At 30.7% G+C, this 19,987-nt stretch overlaps 1 protein-coding gene across 2 annotated transcripts; it reads left to right on the top strand.

Annotated features, from left to right (window-relative positions):
* Window positions 1-718: 718 nt before the first annotated feature.
* Window positions 719-19,579, top strand: LOC136975967 (calcyclin-binding protein). 2 transcript variants are annotated; one of them, XM_067271154.1, is made up of 7 exons: window positions 719-854; window positions 5,935-5,987; window positions 12,064-12,259; window positions 13,144-13,240; window positions 17,278-17,377; window positions 17,471-17,565; window positions 19,120-19,579. In XM_067271154.1, the coding sequence occupies exons 2-7, from the start codon at window positions 5,970-5,972 to the stop codon at window positions 19,283-19,285; spliced, it is 672 nt and encodes a 223-aa protein (XP_067127255.1). In that variant the 5' UTR covers window positions 719-854; window positions 5,935-5,969; the 3' UTR covers window positions 19,286-19,579. The 2 variants fall into 2 exon arrangements, with proteins under 2 accessions (XP_067127255.1, XP_067127256.1); XM_067271155.1 differs by lacking the exon at window positions 719-854 and adding an exon at window positions 1,070-1,155.
* The last annotated feature ends 408 nt before the right edge of the window (window positions 19,580-19,987 follow it).

The following is a 19,987-nucleotide window of genomic DNA, read 5'->3' as shown; positions in this document are numbered from 1 at the left end:
AATACAAAACGTACGGGACGCCCAAATGTTGTCGACAAAGAAAAATCGCAGGAAGAATTTGTTAAAAGGCTCACCAGTGGCCAAGCGGTTCCGTTCCCGAACACTGGGAGTTCGGTCGTGGGTTCACGCCTGGCCCGGACGGGCTGGCCATGGAGTTTTTTCGGGTTTTCTCCACGTCTGGAATGCCTGAATAGGAGCCAGTTACCCTTAAAAGACCTCCCGGAAAGTAGTATTCCCGGCGTTAGTTGTAGTTATGATGCGACGTCGCATCATAGACACATACAACTACTATTACATGACAATTACGTATAGCCTAGAAGCTCATGCCCTAGAAGCTACTACAAGATAATTGTTAAAAAACGACGAATAACACAAAATTCAGTATAAAATAAAACCAAACACACACCAAAAATAAATTGAAAAAGCACTGAAAGCATAATTCGAGAGATGACTTAGAGACGTAACGGATTGTGTTGATGTTCCGAACACAATTTTCCAATGCGCGCGCAGTTCGAACGCCGAGGCGAATTTTGCGTTCCAACTCTGAAGCGTTCTAAGTAAAAGTCGTTCGAAATACGAGATACCACTGTACCACAGAAATCAAATACTTCAAATAAATTAAAATACACACACATATATATATACATAATTTTAAAATCGAATAAATTTATAAAATATATAACATTTGGCGTAGAGATACATTCGTTTGTAGGGGGCGTAGCAGGTAGAAATTTCCGTGAGTGGTGGCGGTGATTTCTTTGTTTTATTTGCATGTGCGACGAGCATCTGTAACATCTCAGAAGTTCTTATATTTAAATTAACAAATTTATTTCAAATTGCGATATTAAAACTTAGTGTAAGTATCGTAGATTTGCATTTAAAAAATATATATATATATATATACATAATACATTTCACACGTGTCTATTGTGTTTTAGTTTTAAAGAGGATCAATATAGCGTACATTTTCAACCTGTACTTTAGACTATTACCTTATCTATGTGATTATGGCACGCTGATTAAAAATAACACTGATTGTAAGAAAAAATCAGTTTTTGCTACAGATAATTGTGTTTTCGGTAGATGTTACCGTCACTTCGACGCCATGTTTGATATTAGTTCTAATGATGAATCACGTGTCTGATTATACGATTGGTATTGCGTTTTCGTTTTTAATGCAATTGTCGGCGATTATTTTAAACAATGCACATCCTCTAATGAAGATATGCAGAAATATTAGCGCCGGTGCACGTTTAATGTTTCCTGTTTCCGACATGGCTTCCAAGGGTTGGTAATGTGTGCTTAACCCTTTGCACACATTACCAATCTAAGAGTATTTATTGGTCAAACAACATACGAAATCTCTTTATATTTATGCAGACACAAAAATCTGAATACTTAACACAGATAGAATATAAAATTTAAACTGGTCACTAGTCAGCTTGGTTTCTACTCAACTCCAGAATGACCTTCCTTTGTTACAATCATTTCCTTCTATTGTCCACCATCAATTGTAAAACAATTAAACATCTGCTTGAATTCTAACCTGTGCACTTGGACGACCGGACGGTCGGGCAGTCGAGGACGGCAGCCTACCGCCGCGAGGGCCCGGGACGGGTCAAAAAATCCCCGAGAATTTTTTTTGAGAGGTGGTTCGTCCGGATATATTTTGGCCCTCGTCGCCCGGCCGTCCTGTTGTGGACCTGGCCAAACCCTTAATGGGTTGCTTAAAGAGGCCCTCTTAGTGCCCACTGGGCAGAAAGGGTTTTTAAAAAAAACCTGTAATGCACTAAATTATTTTTATAAAGAATTTTTTTTTGTGGTTTTTTGTGAGAATCAAAAATAAATTTAAAATCTCACGCCAAGGTTTAAATAGCTTCTGGCGAAAGAAAATTTGCCGAGTTTGGCGTTAAAATAGTTTCTTTAGTATTAACACAAGTACTTTCGACGAGTTTATAATCGTCATCCTCAGGTGAAAAGAACGATTTTAATAAACATTCTGCATGTTCGTTTTATTAAAATCATTTGTTTAACCCGAGGACGACGATTATAAACTCGTCAAAAGTACTTGTGTCAACAATAACCTCACACAAAATGTGTCAGTACTAAAGGAACTATTTTAATGCCAAACTCAGCAAATTTTTTTTACCAGAAGCTTTTGTGAGAATATTTTCAACTTCCTTCAATAACTGAGCAATAATTGTGAAGAAAATATTGTAATGATATTTATTACATAGATATTCAGTGCCTAATTGCATAACTTTAAGAGTGTTTTGGTAAGATTCTAGTTCCTCCTTGTGATGTATCTAAGGATTGTTGACTCTAGATTCTTCGGTGATAAGCATAAATTTTGCCGAAGAGAAATCATACAAAGAACACACTGTAATTGAATTTATAACTTTATTATACCAGAAATGCATTTTAACGTTTCTGCCCCTCAGTCTTTTATTTTTGGCTATTTCTTAAAATTATTCCAGTGACCACTGGATGAATGAACTTTGTATTCATAAGATTGGATTAGTTGTATTCCATTAAATGTCAGCTAATCTGATGCAAGTGATATCTTATGTCAATTGATCAAGCAAATAACAAAAATAATTGACTCTATACAACTAAAAAGTCAAAAGGATAAGAGTCCCAAATGTATATTGATAAAAATAAAAATTTTAAAAAAACAATGGAGTCAGATAATCAGTCTATTTATTTTTTCTCAAAGCTGACCTGTTTTGTTTTTACCTTTATTTTAACCCCAGCTCTTATTTCTTTTTAAGTAAATGGATTAGAGTTTTGGAATCTTTTTAGCCTCCATAAGTCAGAAAGGATTGGGGAATTATTTTTTGTGTACTGGTTAATAGTACAAATAAGTAAAGTCTCAAACGTGTTCCTTTACAAGATAAATATTGATGGCATTACTTTAGGTTATTCGCATATTAGATAAAAGCAATTTTATGTAAAACAATTAAAAACAAAGTTGAATTGTCAAACTAAAATTATTCATATAATAAGGATTAAATTTTTTAGATTTTTGGAAAATTTTGTTTAGCATTTCTGAACCTTTGATTTTGAACAAATTCAGATTTATTATGGAAGAAAGTATCATCTCAAAAAACTATTTTTATGACATAAATTGACTCCTTAATTCTTTGTCAACAGTTTGGTTTTTGGACTTGAAAAATCTGTGGAAAAAAGTCCTTTGGGATATGTTAAGCCAATAATATGGTTTATAAAAGAATGAAGAGCTGCAAGTATTAATATAAAAACATTCCAAGAACCTAATGTTTTAATAATCATTAAACTGTCGGCCAAATTAATCTGCAGAAATTATGCTACAATTATTAGAAATTACATGATTTGGACAAGTAGAGGTAGATGTTAGGTGCCATCTCTTCATGAAAGTAGTAACTATAATTTAATTTTAAATTTAGAATAGCCTGGAAGAAAAGAATTGGCCCAAACTATTCTAAATTTAAAATTAAATTATAGTTACTACTTTCATGAAGAGATGGCACCTAACATCTACCTCTACTTGTCCAAATCATGTAATTTCTAATAAATATTTGTAACATAATTTCTGCCCAATTAATTTGGCTGATGGTTGGATGATTGTGCAAGTATTAATATTAAAAGTTTCAGATTAATAAAATTAGAAGAGATAAGACATTAAAATGATTATAAATTCTATCAAAATAAATGTCTTGATCATATATTTTAAGATGACATAAGCAAGACTTGTTTATTTTTTTAATACCTCATTTTGTATTGATTTGGAAGAAAATCATTATAACAAAAATAAAATGTAAAAGTTAAATGGAATGTACAGAAACAAAACACCTTAATTTGTTGCTGAGAAATATATACAGTAGAGCATCGATTATCCGACTTAATTGGGGACTGGGGTTGGTCGGATAACTGAAAAGTATGAAAAAATACATTATTAGTATAGTGTATTAGGCCTGGTTTAAATACTAGCCTCCCTTTCGTGGTCGAGCCAGTGCTGCCAACTAAAACATGCAAAAATTTAACAAAAATAATATTAAAGTAGCCAAGACATAACCAAATATTGTAGCGCCACGTCGCTAGCGGACATTTGAATTTGCCGACTAGAATGCGGTCGGTTAACCGATAAGTCGGTTAATCGGGGGTCGGATAATCGATGCTCTACTGTATAATTGAAAAACCCAATTTTCAGCCCAATTAACAGGAAAGAATGTAGTGCAAACATATAATTGTCTCATAATCCACCACTATATCAGTTATCAAAAAATATTAGTTTGCATTCAAAGTATGAGGGTGGTTTTTTTCAAGCTCCAATGGTTCATAAAACAAAGACAACTGTAAATAACAAAATGAATTTATGACCAAAAGTTAGGTACAAACATAGTTACTTTTCGACATAATCACCCAAAGAATGAGGAATTTGTCATATCTGTGGACGAACTTTTTCATCCCCTTGTCATAGAACGTTGCCGCCAGTGAATTAAGATGGCCTTAACAATGTTGTTTTGAAGATCATCATTAGTCTCAAACCTCTGCCTTGCCAGCCACGCTTTCATTTCGGGAAAGAGGTGAAAGTCTTCACCACCTTTAAACACCCAGTGTATAGCCCCGATTTAGCACCGAGAACGGAAAAAGTGGCTAGGAGGGCAAAGGTTTGAGACTAACGACAATCTTCAAAACGTTAGGCCCATCTCGGGTCATTGGCGACAACGTTCTACGAAGAGGGGATTTCGTGGCTTGTCCACAGGTAGACAAATTCCTCAAAGTAACCATGTTTGTACCTAACTTTTGGTAATAAATTCATTTTGTTATTTACACTTGTCTTTTTTTTATGGACCGTCAGAGGTTACATATATTTAACTTTGTCATTTTATAAACCTCAACTATTTCAATGGGTAACTTATCTATTTAGTATTACTTATTAAGATGTGTTAAAGATGATTAATATAAAATTAAATATAATATAATTGAAGTTTATATCAGAAAACTTATCCTGAAATTAAATTATTAAAAACCTGTTAATGAATATTTGTGTTCAGAATAATAATTAATGAAGGCAACAAAACAGTATATATTTTGCTCTAACATTTTATTGTTTATTTTCAATTTGAGATATAAGTTGTTGATATTAAAATGTAACTAAAGCAATACGCATTTTTATTCTTAAAACTATTTTAAGTATTAGCTTATTAGCTGTATAATAAATAATGTAAAAATTTTTGTTTTTATGTATGATTAAATTCACTAAGTATAAAAAGATACTTAAAAGTGCAATAATATAAATCATTTATATCAATATTTGCAGTTTTTAATTTGAAGTGGCCAAGGCCATCCATTTTATCTGAGGTTTTGGTTTCAAATGGTTATTTTTGTTTGGTAATCTAACATGGATTTTATCATGTTATCATGTTAATTTATCATAGAAATTTGAAATCATTTTGCTGTTTTGAATTTTTTTTTCAGGTAGCACTTTCTGTTTATGGGCTATAGATTAATTGATCTCTGAATTAGCAACAAATTAAAGTTTCTTTTCATAATATTTGAAAGAAATATATTTTACTTTATTTAAAATGCTTTAAATTTTCAATTATAAATCTTTCTATTGATTTTCTTATGGAAAACAATAGTATTTTTAAGCTTCAGTTTGATCTAGTCCAGTTCAGTTTTGAATCTAGTTCTGTTACATTTATTATGAACTCTGGTGATGGAGCACAACTCCAAAAATGCTTGAAATATGAAAATCAGTAATAAAGGAACTCTCTTCAAATAAAGCTGTGGAATGTGGTTTTTTGACTAGATCTTAAGAAATTTAGAATAATTCAGATGTTTTATTTTAAAATAAATGGTATAATTACTGAATTGGTTAAGATTTGTCATTACAATAAATGAACGAATTACATGTGAATATTATAAACTAAAGTTAATTTTTTTTTATAGCTTTTGAATAAAGAGACACCAGACAATTTTCAAAAATGTCTAAATTGGAAGAAGTAAGTAATAAAATTTAAAATTAATATATTATTATGTTTTAAAAATTAACAATAAAACTTTAAAGATATATTGATGATTAAGAAGGAAATAAAAATTCTTTACATCAAATTACAGTATTAACTTAATTGTGTAACTTTATCTGGATGTGATGAAATAACTGCAAAAAACATTTATCTGATAATAAATGTGTTGGATTTCTAAAAGTTAATCAGCTTTTTTCTTCTTTGTTATTCATAATAGTCAAATATTTTTTTTTGAAGAAATATATTATACAGTGATACCTCGGTATTCGTCGATAATTTGTCCGAAAACAATCGGCGAAATCCGAAACCGACAAAAACCGAGGCAATTATTTCCATATAAATCAATGTAAATCCAATTAATTCGTTCTAGACACTCCAAAATACATACCAAAAACACATTTTACAGAGAATTAATATAGCATTAAATACTAAAAGCAGTAAGAAATTAACATAAAAAACTAATTAGCATAAAAATAAAACCATTAAGATTAAAGATAAGATAATTAGCATTAAGATGAAAGCAATGGAATTGTTCCACTAGACACGCTGAGTAATGTCTTGTCTTGTAGAAGCTAGTCGGACACGAGCTTCTAGCCTATATCGCCCCGTGGTAAAGTGTGACGCAATTGTCATGTAATAGTAGTTGTATGCGTTTATGATGGTTGTATCAAGGGGAATAATTCCTTCCGGGAAATCCGTAATAGGGTAACTGGCCCCTATTTGGGTGTTACAGACGTGGAGAAAACCCAGAAAACTTCATGTGCCTGCCTGGGCGAAGCGCAAACCCACGACCAAACTCCCATACCTGATTGCAGAGACAGAGTTTATGTTAGATGACATTTAACAGCCGAATAGCATCTAGACATTGGCTGGATGAACTGTGGTTTAAAATGCATTGCAAAGATGATGGTCATCTATTTCTGAATGCCATCTAAACAAATCTTGGCAAAACATTGGCTCTTACTTTCTTTGCTGTTACTTCCCTCTCTCAGGTGTTGTTTAACCAATCAGGTCATTTGTTTAAGACGTCAGAAAAATGGTGACGAACAATGTGTTCAAATCTTGCCGGAATTTTTCTGAAGCAGAAAAAAGTGTCTTTGCGGAAGTTATAAAAAATTATCCTGCAGTTGAGGAGAAAGGTTATTCTGGGGATGAAAAATATTGCATGGGAGATGATAGAGAATGAATTTTCTTCGTCGTTTCCTTGTCAGTCTGCTCACAGCAAGATCTTATTCTTATTTGTTAAACAAGACCTCATTCTTATTGTAAATGTCTGTATCACTATACAAAAAACTTTTTAAATTTATTTAATGGTAGTTTGATAAATATCTGCACACAGTAGAGACGTAAACTCTGATAAGATCACCGGCTACTGTCTGGAAGCTTCCGGTGGCATAAAATCGTAATTTCGTCAACAGCTGTTGTTCAGTAGTTAATGGCAATCTTCTTCGATCTAGATGTTTAATTTCGTCGTCAATACGATTTAAAATATGAACAAATCCAGGTTTAGAAAATTATACCAAATTCAAAATTCATCTTCGGAACAGATTTCTAAAGGATTATTCCGATCTCATATTATCCTTTCAATAAATCTTGAAAATGAGACGAATCTAGAAAAGTATTCATCTTGACAATTACAAAGAGAGAACTTTGTAATTGTCAAGAATGAATACTTTTCTTGATTCGTCTCATTTTCAAGATTTATTAAATGAACAATATCCATTATAGCATAAACTTTGCGACCAACAAATGAATATGGTGACTTCTACTCAAATAAAATGGTGTCTAAACCTGCTATCAAGGGAGTCTAGAAAGTAGATCAAATAACTTGCTTCTAATCGCTGTTTAAACTGGGGCAAGCAAGAAATGCCGTCTCTGCAATGAAATTTTTTCTGAACCGCGGTCTACACAATCTTTAAACTGCTGTTGGCGTTTAAACGTTGTCTCTGCAATTGGCTGCCAGTATTTAGGGAACAGAACCGTTAGCCAATGGTAGGTCGTCGTGGGGTAATGTTCACACGACGAAAAATAATGCCACACTATGTCGGAAAACGCGTGGGTCGCCATTTGTTTTCGCAAAATTAGCAGCAAGGTTACTTGAGCACGCTGACGAAATCCGAGGCAATTTTTTCACAAAAATAATCGATGATAACCGAAGTCAAGAAAAACCGAGGTATTACTGTATTTGAATTATATATAGATACAGTGTGTTTTGAAAGGTCTCACCATACATTAACAGTGTATTCTGAGAGTCATAAAAATTAAATTCTGTATATATTGTAGGTTTGAAAATGCTTTGTTTTCAGGTTACAGCAGTTTGAAAAGTTCTTTGTGCAGTCATTGCACTTCACACTCGTTTTACCATTAACTCAGCTACATAAAATGAATGTCTGCCATTTCTGAGTTAGAGTAACAGTCTATTGTATTAAAGAACACTTAAAATGTCACTTGAAAATACAGACATCAAAACCATAGCTTACTATTAATTTGTATTACATAAAAATTATAAATTGCTATAATTTTGAAAGAAAGCATTTTAGGACCTACATGTACATGCGCACACTGTGTTTTGTTACTGAAAATTATACGTAATTAATCTTTCTCTCATTTTGATGATAAAAAATTCTAAATTGATCATTGTATGCATGCAAAAATATGTATGTTTTATACTTAAACTATTTAATGCAAGCAAAATTTGAAACTTTTTCTTGAAAATTGAAACTAAACTAAGATGTGTTATAAAGAAATAATTGAGAACACAGGTCGTTATAGGGTTGTTCGTAATGCCCTTTTTCCGTCGAGTCGTTTAGATCCACTCACCGTCGTCTAAGATGGGTTTAAGTTGTTAAGTAAGTTGAAAGAAGTGGGGAGACCAGGCAATCACAAAATCATCATCTCTGTCAGGCTCCCGACACCAGCCTAAATTTGAGCGTTAGGCACGCTACTGTGTAGTTTAGATAACTCTTCCGAGATGGCGGGACCTTAGGTAAGTGATAGCATTTCGGCATGGAATTGAGTTCATTGACGAGACCTTTATAAAACAATAAACAAAAATTTAATAAAGACAAAATATAAGTAAATAATAATCGAACAAAAGATTACTAATCCCTGCCTTAACTCGCGAGAGAGAGAGAGAGAGTTTACAAATATCAAGATGTACTACCTCAATTTGTGCAACTTGTGTAGGCTCTCGGTCGACGAGGAGATGGCAGAAAGACTCCGGTAGACTATTGGGAAGAGGACGAGGACGATGGCGGAAACTTATAGCGCACGAGTTAAAGATTATGGACGAGAGATTCTTACGGCAGACGACCGTCTTCTATGGCCATATCAACGTTGACGAACTACCCCAAATGGTGGGAAAATTGCCCTTTTTATCCCAAATTCTGACCAATAGCAAATCTTCATTTTGGACTGCTTACAAGATGCATGGAGATGCTTAGAGGGGGTAAATAAACAGATGGATGTCAGAATAGGAGATAACATCTGGTGGGAAGGGAAGTTGATTTTCTTCTTTCGTACAAAAAGAGATACTGTATCTTCCCTTTTTGTAACAACTCTAAAAACTAAATATTTTTCCCACGCTAATTAATTTAATAAATCTCGATTCTCACATAATTCTTAAATTCTTTCTCGCACAAAAAGTTAAGAGTATCATTACACCTCTTTCCTGATTCAAATAAGTTTCATATATGTAGCCATAAGTCTTTACTAAATGTGTTATTTAATATTAGAATCTTTGATTCAAACAAGTAGATCATTTTGTAATTTCTAAATTCTGACAAAATTTAGTGATTGATATAATAATCACTAACTGAGAGTTTTCAAGTTAATTTTTATTATTTAATATAGAAAAATCTGACTGTAATTGTTTTTATTTGTAATTTTGGCATAATAAAACCACGGATTTTTATTCAAAAATCTTGTTAAAAATTATGCTAAATAAAATTTGTATTGTTAATGTTGACATTTTGTTTGAAACTGTCAAATTAACTATACTTACAAATATTTTATTATTTAAAATAAGTATATTATTTATTTTTGCTTCAATTCTGTTAGTATATATTGTATGAAATGAAATAACAGATTGTGACTAAATTCCTGTTAGAAGTACTGCAATTGGCTTTTTCTTCTTTCAAATATAATCATCATCATTTGAATCATCAGTTACATCCAAAATAAATTTTATCTGTTATAACTTAACAAATATATTTTATATTTTAATTCATTATTCAATCAGAGAAATTACCTAAACCCAAACAAAAATAATTTCAGTTTCTCACATTTTCAAAATTCTACAAAATAAACCTTTCTACAATTTTGTTGTTTGTTGTAACAATATTGAAGAAAGTGTTAATTATTTTTCTACTCAATTCTAATAATGTATTTGATTTTCAGTCTTGATTTCAAATATCATCTGATCTAAATATAATTTCAATGCAGATGAATCTTTTAAATGAGATTTGATACTTTCTAAATACATAAATTAAATACCTTAATAAATTTTGATCGATTGTTTTTTACCATTGTAAATTGAATTTTTTTATTTTGAAATTTGTTTTCGTGCAAGTTTATTATTTGACTGAATAAAATCCATTATTTTTTAAGATTGATTAAATGGTGGTTTCTTTTTTTATTTATAGTATTTGTATGTTGAAAAAATTCAAGTCCTCATTAGATTAAATTTAGTCAGATACAAGCAGACCCTGATTTTTATTGTAGTTGACATGATCATTTAAAACTTTTTGTCTTGTTCTTTCTAATAGATGAAGCTGTTAATTTTTACTTAATGTTTTGTATTTTCAATTATTTAATAGTAATTATGGTATTGTAATTTGCATTAAATTAGTAAAATACGAATTATGTTCGTTAAGTTACGTTTGTATTTTAATTTTTGTGAAGTCGGAAAAGTGTGACTGGATAGCTCTCTATTCGTAAGTAGTATTTTATGTAAGTTGCTCAATATATGTAAGGCAAATAAATATTTTGCATTGAAACAAACTAATCAAAGAATAACTCTGTGAATGTTTTTGTCAATTATTTTTGAATGCTGTTAAGTATGACTGGTGTAAAATGATCGAATGAAAGAAAGGAAGAGCCTTGCCATGTGAGGTGATTGATTTGGAGACCAAATGAAAATTATATATAAGCATAAAACTGACTTAACCTCTCCAGCAATTGCTCATGATTGTGTACAAAGTGTATTTAAAAAAAATTGCTTTGAGTTACATTAAAATTGATTTGCATCTAAAGTGCCAGAAAGATCTAAAAATGAGGACACCTTGTATTCAAATTTGCAAAGGATTTTAGAAATTTTATGAAGTACTTATGTGCATTTATTGTCAATAATAATAATTAACACAAAATGCCTGTGGATTTGCAAACATATAATTTCTCACTGCTTTTAGAAGTATAGAAAAATTCAAAACCTGCTTTAGTACTTTCAAGCTAAACAGCTCATGCTTCAGAAGCAGCACAAAAAAATTTAACTAACACATCCATAAAATGTCAGAATTTAGTGAAGAGTTCTCACATGACAACAACTGTGCATTCTGTGCTTACGTGCTGATACTCTTATGCCATAGACACCATTTCCACAATGTTAGGAAGGATTTATACGTTTTTGATATTAAGTACATGTTTGTATAGACCTTCAAAAACCCAAAATGCATCTCCAGCTGTGTTGTCTTTTTCTCTAATTTCTTGCATATACAAACCCCCTATCATTTTACCATGCTTTCCTCTGCTAGTGTCATAGTTCCTCTTTTTCTTCATATCTTTGTTTCCTAATACCCAGCAATCCTTAAGTACAACCTATATAAAAGTACTGTACAACCCAAATATTACTGGTGTTAATTTAATTTTTTTAGCCTCTTCAAAAAGTGATTTGTTTAGCATGAAAGTACTAAGTTTTTTTTCCTGTTCTTCTAAAGAAAGCAGTGTGAAATACTTTGAGATTATTTTCGAGCGTTAAATAAAACTTTATATAAATTTTACAGATTTTAATTAATTTTTAATCATAAATAATAATTTTTTATTTTCAAAATATTAGATGAAAAAAGATTTGGAAGAACTTGAAATACTTAGACAGCAAGCAAAAAGAACTTACGTTAAAGATTTTCTCTGTAATCAAATACAAACATTACAAAATGACATAAAGAAAAAAGAAATGTTTTTAGCTACAGCGACTTCTCCAGAATCTGAAAAAAGATCTAAGCAACTGTGCAATGTCAAAATTGTGAATTATGGTAAGAAATAAATTTCTGAATTTAAAACAATTGTACACTTAGTGAGTTTCTTAAACAGTTTACATAAATTTCAACTTTTTCATAAATAATTTCTTTTGAAATTGATTTCATATATTCAAAAATGACCGTGCTTTGAAGATTTTTAATGAATTTGAATATTGAAACTTTTATTACAATAAGGAAAGTTTTTTTAAGTAACAAAAACTACTCAAAAAGTCACTCAAAATCCAACAAATAAACAGTTGCACGAACATTTTCGTCTACCTTCAAGTAAACGTCTTCGGGTGGAATAATACGATTCTACGAGAAAATTCTTCGTTTACAATTGCACGTGCTCTTAGTAGATGTAGCACCTGCCTGTTGGTGGATACGGACGACGACGTAGAATTTGCATCGGACAGAACGTCGTCGGCGAATGTAAAACTTCCGAGCCCGGGGAAACGACTCTGTGTCCTTGTGGTCGATGGTGCGTTTCTTTACAGAAGCCCTGTATATCTCAAACTTCTCCAAGTGTATTTTAAATTAAATTATTAATAATATCCATGATTACAATAAGCAGATTACACTTTATCATAATAAGATATTTTATTTAATTTGCTAATCTATATTTTAGCATAATATAAATACAGAATCTAGCTTTTGCGGAATTCTGTTGATTGTTATGCAACATTAAATAATCATATTGTAACTACTGACTGTTCAAATTATGAACTTATCAGCTTTAATATATGCAAACAGTTAATTCTGTGCAATTTTGTTAAAATTTCAAAAATGTGTTATAAAAGTTATTAATTTGTATTTGATCAAAAAATTATTAAAACTCTTAAGTTTTTAAACTGAATATTATTATTGGTTTTAGTAAAATTTATTTGTAATATTTATAGGTTGGGACCAGTCGGATAAATTTGTGAAATTATATGTTACTTTGAAGAACGTTCAAAAATTACCGTCGGAGAACATCAAAACAAATTTCACAACCAAGTAAGATTTTCATTATTTTCATATTGTGCTTTTATATACTTTTTTTTAACAGTAAAATTTCATAATTAAGTATAATTAGACTCATTGAGAAACACTACTATTGAGCTTATTGAAAAATTACTTTTAAATTTTAATTCAATTTGGTTATATATACACTTAAATATATATTATTTTATAAGAATTAAAAAAATCTATGCACGGAAAGCTAGAGCTTCTTTAAATAAGTTTCACAAAAACCTTTCATTCTTTCTCTAGCAGTTTCTTAAGTCCATTAGATATCTGCTAGAGTCCATTTGCTAGAGAAAGAGTGAAAGGTTTTTGTGAAACTTATTTATAAGAATTAAAACATAGGTATTCAATAAATATATTTTTTCAGTAACGTAGCATAATTTAATTTAGGATCTTGCTTGTGCAAGATTCTGTTAAAAGTTATGCTATATTAAACATGCATATAGTAACTACTAATTGTTCATACTTGGAACTTATTAGATTTAATGTATGCAAATAAATTGTAAGTAAAATTTTGAAAATATATTGGATATTAACTCTCATTGATCAGTTCATTTTATGATACTCCTTGTAATAAATCCACTATATAATAAATATCCATTTTGTAATGGGATTATGGTTGTTGTTAAACCAGACAACTGTTTGATCATGGATGGTCAGTGATGCAAATATAAACATTTTCAATAACCTACAGTATGTTCTTCAATACGAATGTGTTTGTAAGTACATGTTTATTAAAAGAAATGTTATATTTAAAACTACCGTATATCTCGGCGGATAAGATGACGTATAGAGAGGTTTCAAGGTCGCATGTCACGTGATAAAACACACGTTTGCTCCGCCCATTCGCCATTTTTGTGGTAGTTTTCGCTCGCTTAGCTTGCACGTGGTCTGTTATTCGACGTCGTTTTTTAGTTTAAACGTATAAAAATACTGCAGTTCTATTATCATGGATTAAGTTAAAAAAGATTCTTTTCTTGCGGGCTATTCTAGCGGTCTAACGGGACGAGATGCAGCTCTGTACGAAGAGAAAATTTCGTTATTTCAAGGCGATCCATACGAAGCCAGTTTATCAGACTTCGTCGTAGATCAAAAGTTGTGGCCGAAAGTAAAATTTGGTGACATTATAAACTATTTGGTTTTGACAACAAATTTCTACACCGTCACAAATGAAAGCTTATAAATCTTTAGAGGCCCATAACTATTTAACAAGTGGCTGGGTTTCTCCTGATATAAAAGTAAAAGTAATGAATAACGGCGAAGTAATATTGCCTGGAAAGATATGTTTTCTTTTGTTTGTTTAAACTCGTGTTTTTACGTATTTCTTAACTAAGAATTTTTGTCTGAAAGTAAAAGTTTAATTAAAAACAGCTGTGGAAATTTTTTTATTCAAATTGTTCAGTACTTTTATTTTCTAGTTGAAACTAGCATATAATAAGCCTACTTGCTTTTAGTTTTAACGTGTAATGTTTATAAGTTTGCACTAGCTAAATCCTGAAATTACATTAGTTATTCGTTTATAAATGCACTATACCTAACTAAATTAATATAAGCAAATCAGTAAACTCTTTTAGGTTTTAAAATATAACTTAGTGTTTATTAACGTAAATATTGAAATGAAATGTTTCTGACAAACTCTTGTATTGATATTCACTTTATTCGTAACGAAATTTTTCCGGTTAATTCTCGAGAGCCATGCAGTTTGCCTTCGTCGTGAAAGCTCCTCAGTTTATCTCTTATCTTTTCCATTAAATTATTATAAAATAAAAACAAAGTCATGGAAAAAGACCTTAGTATCTATCAGGAGGAAGAGTTTAAGAGATTAGATATTATGTAAATAAAATTTTATATAAAATATACCCTATGTATTTTTAAATATTTTTTATATCCATCCTTGATGACAAATAATGCCGGGAATTTTAAAAAAATGATGTTCCTTTGTTCTTGAGTGAACTAGCATTACACCCAATTACACAACAAATCACCATAGTGATATTCGCGACGAAAAAAAACAACACAAGAACTCCAGTTAAAGCGCACGCGAACACACACAAAACGTAAACAAGTCACAAACAGTCACAAAGATGGCGCTGGACAATTGCGCATGCTCATGACGTCACTCGTGATGTCGACATGAAACCTCTCTATAAATTTTCGTCAAAGTTTTATAGTTTTAGCATATATCTGTCCTATAAGACGACCCTCAAACTGTCGACGGCCTACGAATTTAGTTTAGATCGGCAATCGTTATCTGAATAATAATACTGTATAGCATATATGGTATTATGTCCTATTTGTAATTTTTCTGCATCTGGTGATTTTTGCAAACATCCACACTAATTCGGGCATTCGGGTAATGATCACGATTACTCACAAAAACATTGTATGGGCTATTCTATTTTGCGCACATACCCTACTCTCTTCTAGTAAATAATTACGGTTTGTCTGTCTTTTTATAATGGTTTTAATTTATATAAATTTCAATCTAATTTTTTGTATCTGTCCTATAAGACGACCCCGGATTTTCGGGGCCGTTTTTTACGGTTCGACTATCGTCTTATCCGCCGAGATATACGGTAAGTTATTTTACAATGTTGCACGTTTTTCTCTTTGCCAAGCTATCCTTCATTTTACCAGCTGATAAAAAAAATCATTTGATTAAAAATGTTATAAAACTTGTCAGGAATATTTTAAATGTAAATTCCTATTAATTTTAATATTTATTTAATTAGGATTTTACACAAAAATAATAATAATGTAAATATCATCACTCAAATACTTCAATGTTCAAGTTCTGAGGTCATGGAATAAATGGTAAAAATTCAATGTCTTATTGGGTCTACATTTTCAATACTTTCACAAAGCATGAGCATTATAAAGTCAGATCAGCATAATGAAATTGGAGTATGTTTCATCTTATGTATATAAAATGCATTGTATATGATTAAAAATATACTATAGGGCAAATTTAATTTGCTTAGTGGATTAATTTCATTGTTTTTAAATCTGGATATTGGTATTCAAATTATTGTAAAAAGCAACATTAAAAAAGAAAAGTGTAATGCTTTGCACTAGGCCCAGATTTAATAGATTAAATTTTTCTTTTATGACAGTAATCTTTCATATATATATATAATCTTAATTTAATTTTTTTATTCATGAATAGAGCATGATGAAAGTAACATGCCAGCATTAGTAAAACAATTACTTACATTGTATAGTTTTTTGATGTGTTTAATTAAAATAGATTTACAACAGAAACCAAATTTACAACAATTTGTTGTAAATTTATTTTTATATCTTTAACAGGTGTTTCAGGACGTGTAAGTTACCCAGTACTAATATTATTATTTATACTCATATATTATAACAACATTTTAATACACCCTGTACATTAGAAGCTCATTATCGATTGACATTCGATTTAATTGCCCGTCAACAATTTAACAACCTATTGGAAGAATCTCTTCTTCCAATTGGTTGTTAATTAATTTGTCCTAATTCGGGGTTGGCAAATCTACGGCACGCGTGCCCCAAAGTAGCTCGTCGGAGAAATCGTCCGGCACGTAACGTATCGAACGATTTCGGTTTATTACCCGATCTCCTTTTTCGATCATCTACAAATGCATTTATTCTAATTAAAGTGTATTCATTTCTTTGAATATTGTTATTTGAAGTCTAAAACTTTGGCACATGGACTCAAAAAGATTTGCCATCCCTGGCCTACTGTATATTAACTTACATAATTTAAAGTTTAGGTGTTCTATGTATGTTACAAGTAAGTTCAAAATTACATAGCATTTTTCATAATTATATTTTTGTTTTCTGCACGACTGTGTGTGTATACATACTCTTGAAATGTTTAATTCTCGAATCTAATATTATTTAAGGAATTGTGTGTTCTATTATTTATTTCCAAATTGTCTTAAGTAACATATTGTTGGCTGATGTGTAAAAACTCATTCTGATATATAGTCAGTATAATAATTGATATTTTTAAATAAGATTTTTATTTTTTACTGTTTCAGATCAGTTGAACTTCATGTTTATGATTTGGATAATAAGAATCATACATTTACTATTAATAATTTGATGGGAAAAATTATGCCTGATAAATGTTATTTTAAGGTATGTATTTAAATTTATTTGAGAAAAAATTTTTAAATTATTTTATTAAAATAAAATTATCTTAAGGAAATGAAATTATATAATATTTTCCAGGCAAAAACGGATATGGTCGTAATATTTTTGAAAAAAGAATCCTCGTCTAATTGGCAGTATATAACCGAAGCCGAACGGAAGTCTAACGAAACAAAGTAAATGCTGTATTTTTTTTATAACTTCCATCGAGCGTATTGAAATTTTGTTCTAATTTTGGAAGCTACAGTAAAGATAGTCTGCCATTAGTATAAATAATTGTGTATATTCAATAAAGTTATAGGCAATTTTTAATTAATAAATTACTGCTTGGTTAAGAAAGAAAATAAAATTAAAATCATTTTCTGTTTTAATATAAATTTTTAAAGAGAATTTCTAATTCATTTATATCCGTAATATAAAAATAATCTCTAGAAATATAATTGTAAATAACTTTCTAATATCCTCCAACAGAACTGCATTGGAACTTTAAACTGTTCAAAGCAGAGAGATCCAAAATTTTATTTCCATCACATGAAAATAAAATTTATATTTTCAATAATTATTTGAATAGTTTTAAGAATTTGTGTAACCAAAATGAAAAATAATTATTTTATTTCAAATTTTACTTTTTTTTAAATAAAACTTTAGATTCAAATATATATAAAATCAAGCCTTATATGTTAGCAATCAAATGATAAAACTGATTCTTATCAGATCATAACATAGATAATAGCCATATTATGGCCTGATAAGAATCTAGTTGTATCCATCCAATTGTTGCTACTTGAAGAATAATTTGATGAGACAAATGAACTTAAACTTTTTTTTATGTGTGATAGTTTTTTTTCCTTTAACTTACTATCCTACGGGCACAAAGATAGCTTTGTTATATAACACCTACCGCCGAGAACGACGAGAATTGCCGAGAATCAAACGAACCGTTTTTAATTTGATCAATTTTCTGGAACGTTTACGTCGTTCTATAATCGAACCGATACGCAATAACAAATTTGAATTTAAAACGGTTCGAATATTTGGTAAAATATCGAAATATATAAAAATATTTGTAACAATGTCTAAAATGTTATCGATTTAATACACCTAAGTACTCGACGAAGACTAAACGTAATTGAAAACAAAAAAATCGCATCTAAAATAGTACGGTAGAAGCCGTTCTTCACGTTAAGCCTTAATGCTCTCCTTCTCCCCCCGCGGAGGGATTTCGAAAAATCCCCTTTTAGTGTGCGTTTCCACGGCGTACCCTAACCGTGTACCAAATTTCACCTCTTTAGGTTCGGCGGTTTGCTCCGGGCAACGACGAATCGATCGCTCGGTCGGTCGGGACAAATAATTTTTTATATTTAGATTTCCGAGGTAAGGTTCCAGACTCAAACTCTCACTGTTGCTATAGGAAATATGGGATCGAATTCAAGCAGTCAAAAAGCCCCAGAAAGTTTTTGGGGAGTGATCTATCCTGGATTCGTGGGCCACATCCTCATCGCTAGTTATCTCAATATGGGCCCAGCCAAACTCGCAATAAAACCGGAAACAGTCTACAGGGCAGAAAAAATGTTATAAAAAAAGATTTGAAATTTCTTTTAATTGTTTACCTTTTAAGAACATTTATTTTATAAAATATTAAAACTATGAACGGATATTGCCCTCTTGTGCATTTCTTATATTTCTTAAGTTTTTAAAAAACGTTCTAACATGTTAAAAAATTATTTCAGAATGCCAGAGATGGACGAGAATGAAGATCCGGGACAGAGTTTGATGAATCTAATGAAAAAGATGTACGATGAAGGTGATGATGAAATGAAAAAGACAATAGCAAAAACTTGGATGGAAGCAAGGGAAAAACAGGCAAGGGGTGATTACAGTCTGCCAAATATTTAAGAAACAATGTATTCCTTAATATATAAAGTCCTGTATATGAAGTGTAAGATAACCAATATGTATTGTATATGATGCATATTTTCCTTTAAAGTAAAAAAAAATTTAATTATAATTTGAGATTGGTGTAGCTATTGTTTTTGTTTAGGCTGGTCCAAATTGATTTTACAAAGAATTTTCCAAGAACTTGTTTTCAGACTATACTTTAAAAAAAAAAAATTGAAGTTTGCTGAAGATGCTCGCTCTGTTGTATATTTTGAACTAATAAATATTCAATTTTAGATTCCAAGCAATAAATGTTTCTTAGTTTTTCTTAATTTTAAAGAAAAACATAGAGCTCCTGTAGGTAAGTATTTTCAATTAACGTTTTGTGATATTCAACATTTGAGTAAGTTAACAACTGGCAATTCAGGAAATTTCATTAAATATCTTGTTCCTAGAGTACACCTATGTTAAACTCATTCTTATCAACTAGATGGAAGAGACAAGTGTTTCGTCACACAATATATACCAGGGGTGGGAGCCGAAATGTAGGTTTTGCAAAATGCACGGGAGCCGCAGTTCTGTACCGTAGTGGCGGATAGTACGGTAAGGCGCGCGATTTTATTATATAATATAAATATAATATAAAAGAAATATTGAATTTTTTTAACAAACATATTTTCCCTAAATTATAAAAATAAAATTGTAAAAATAATAATAAAA

Source organism: Centruroides vittatus, unplaced genomic scaffold, assembly GCF_030686945.1.
Source record: "Centruroides vittatus isolate TY-2023 unplaced genomic scaffold, ASM3068694v2 contig_392, whole genome shotgun sequence".
Classification (NCBI taxonomy): Eukaryota; Metazoa; Arthropoda; class Arachnida; order Scorpiones; family Buthidae; genus Centruroides; species Centruroides vittatus.
Note: the sequence above shows the minus strand (reverse complement) of the source record. Positions and strands in the feature narration are given on the sequence as shown.

Excerpts from the sequence above, each read along its gene's own strand:
- LOC136975967 (XM_067271154.1), top strand. Across the intron at positions 13,241-17,277 it reads AAAACAAATTTCACAACCAA|ATCAGTTGAACTTCATGTTT; the intron begins GTAAGATTTTCA and ends TTACTGTTTCAG. Across the intron at positions 17,378-17,470 it reads CTGATAAATGTTATTTTAAG|GCAAAAACGGATATGGTCGT; the intron begins GTATGTATTTAA and ends AATATTTTCCAG.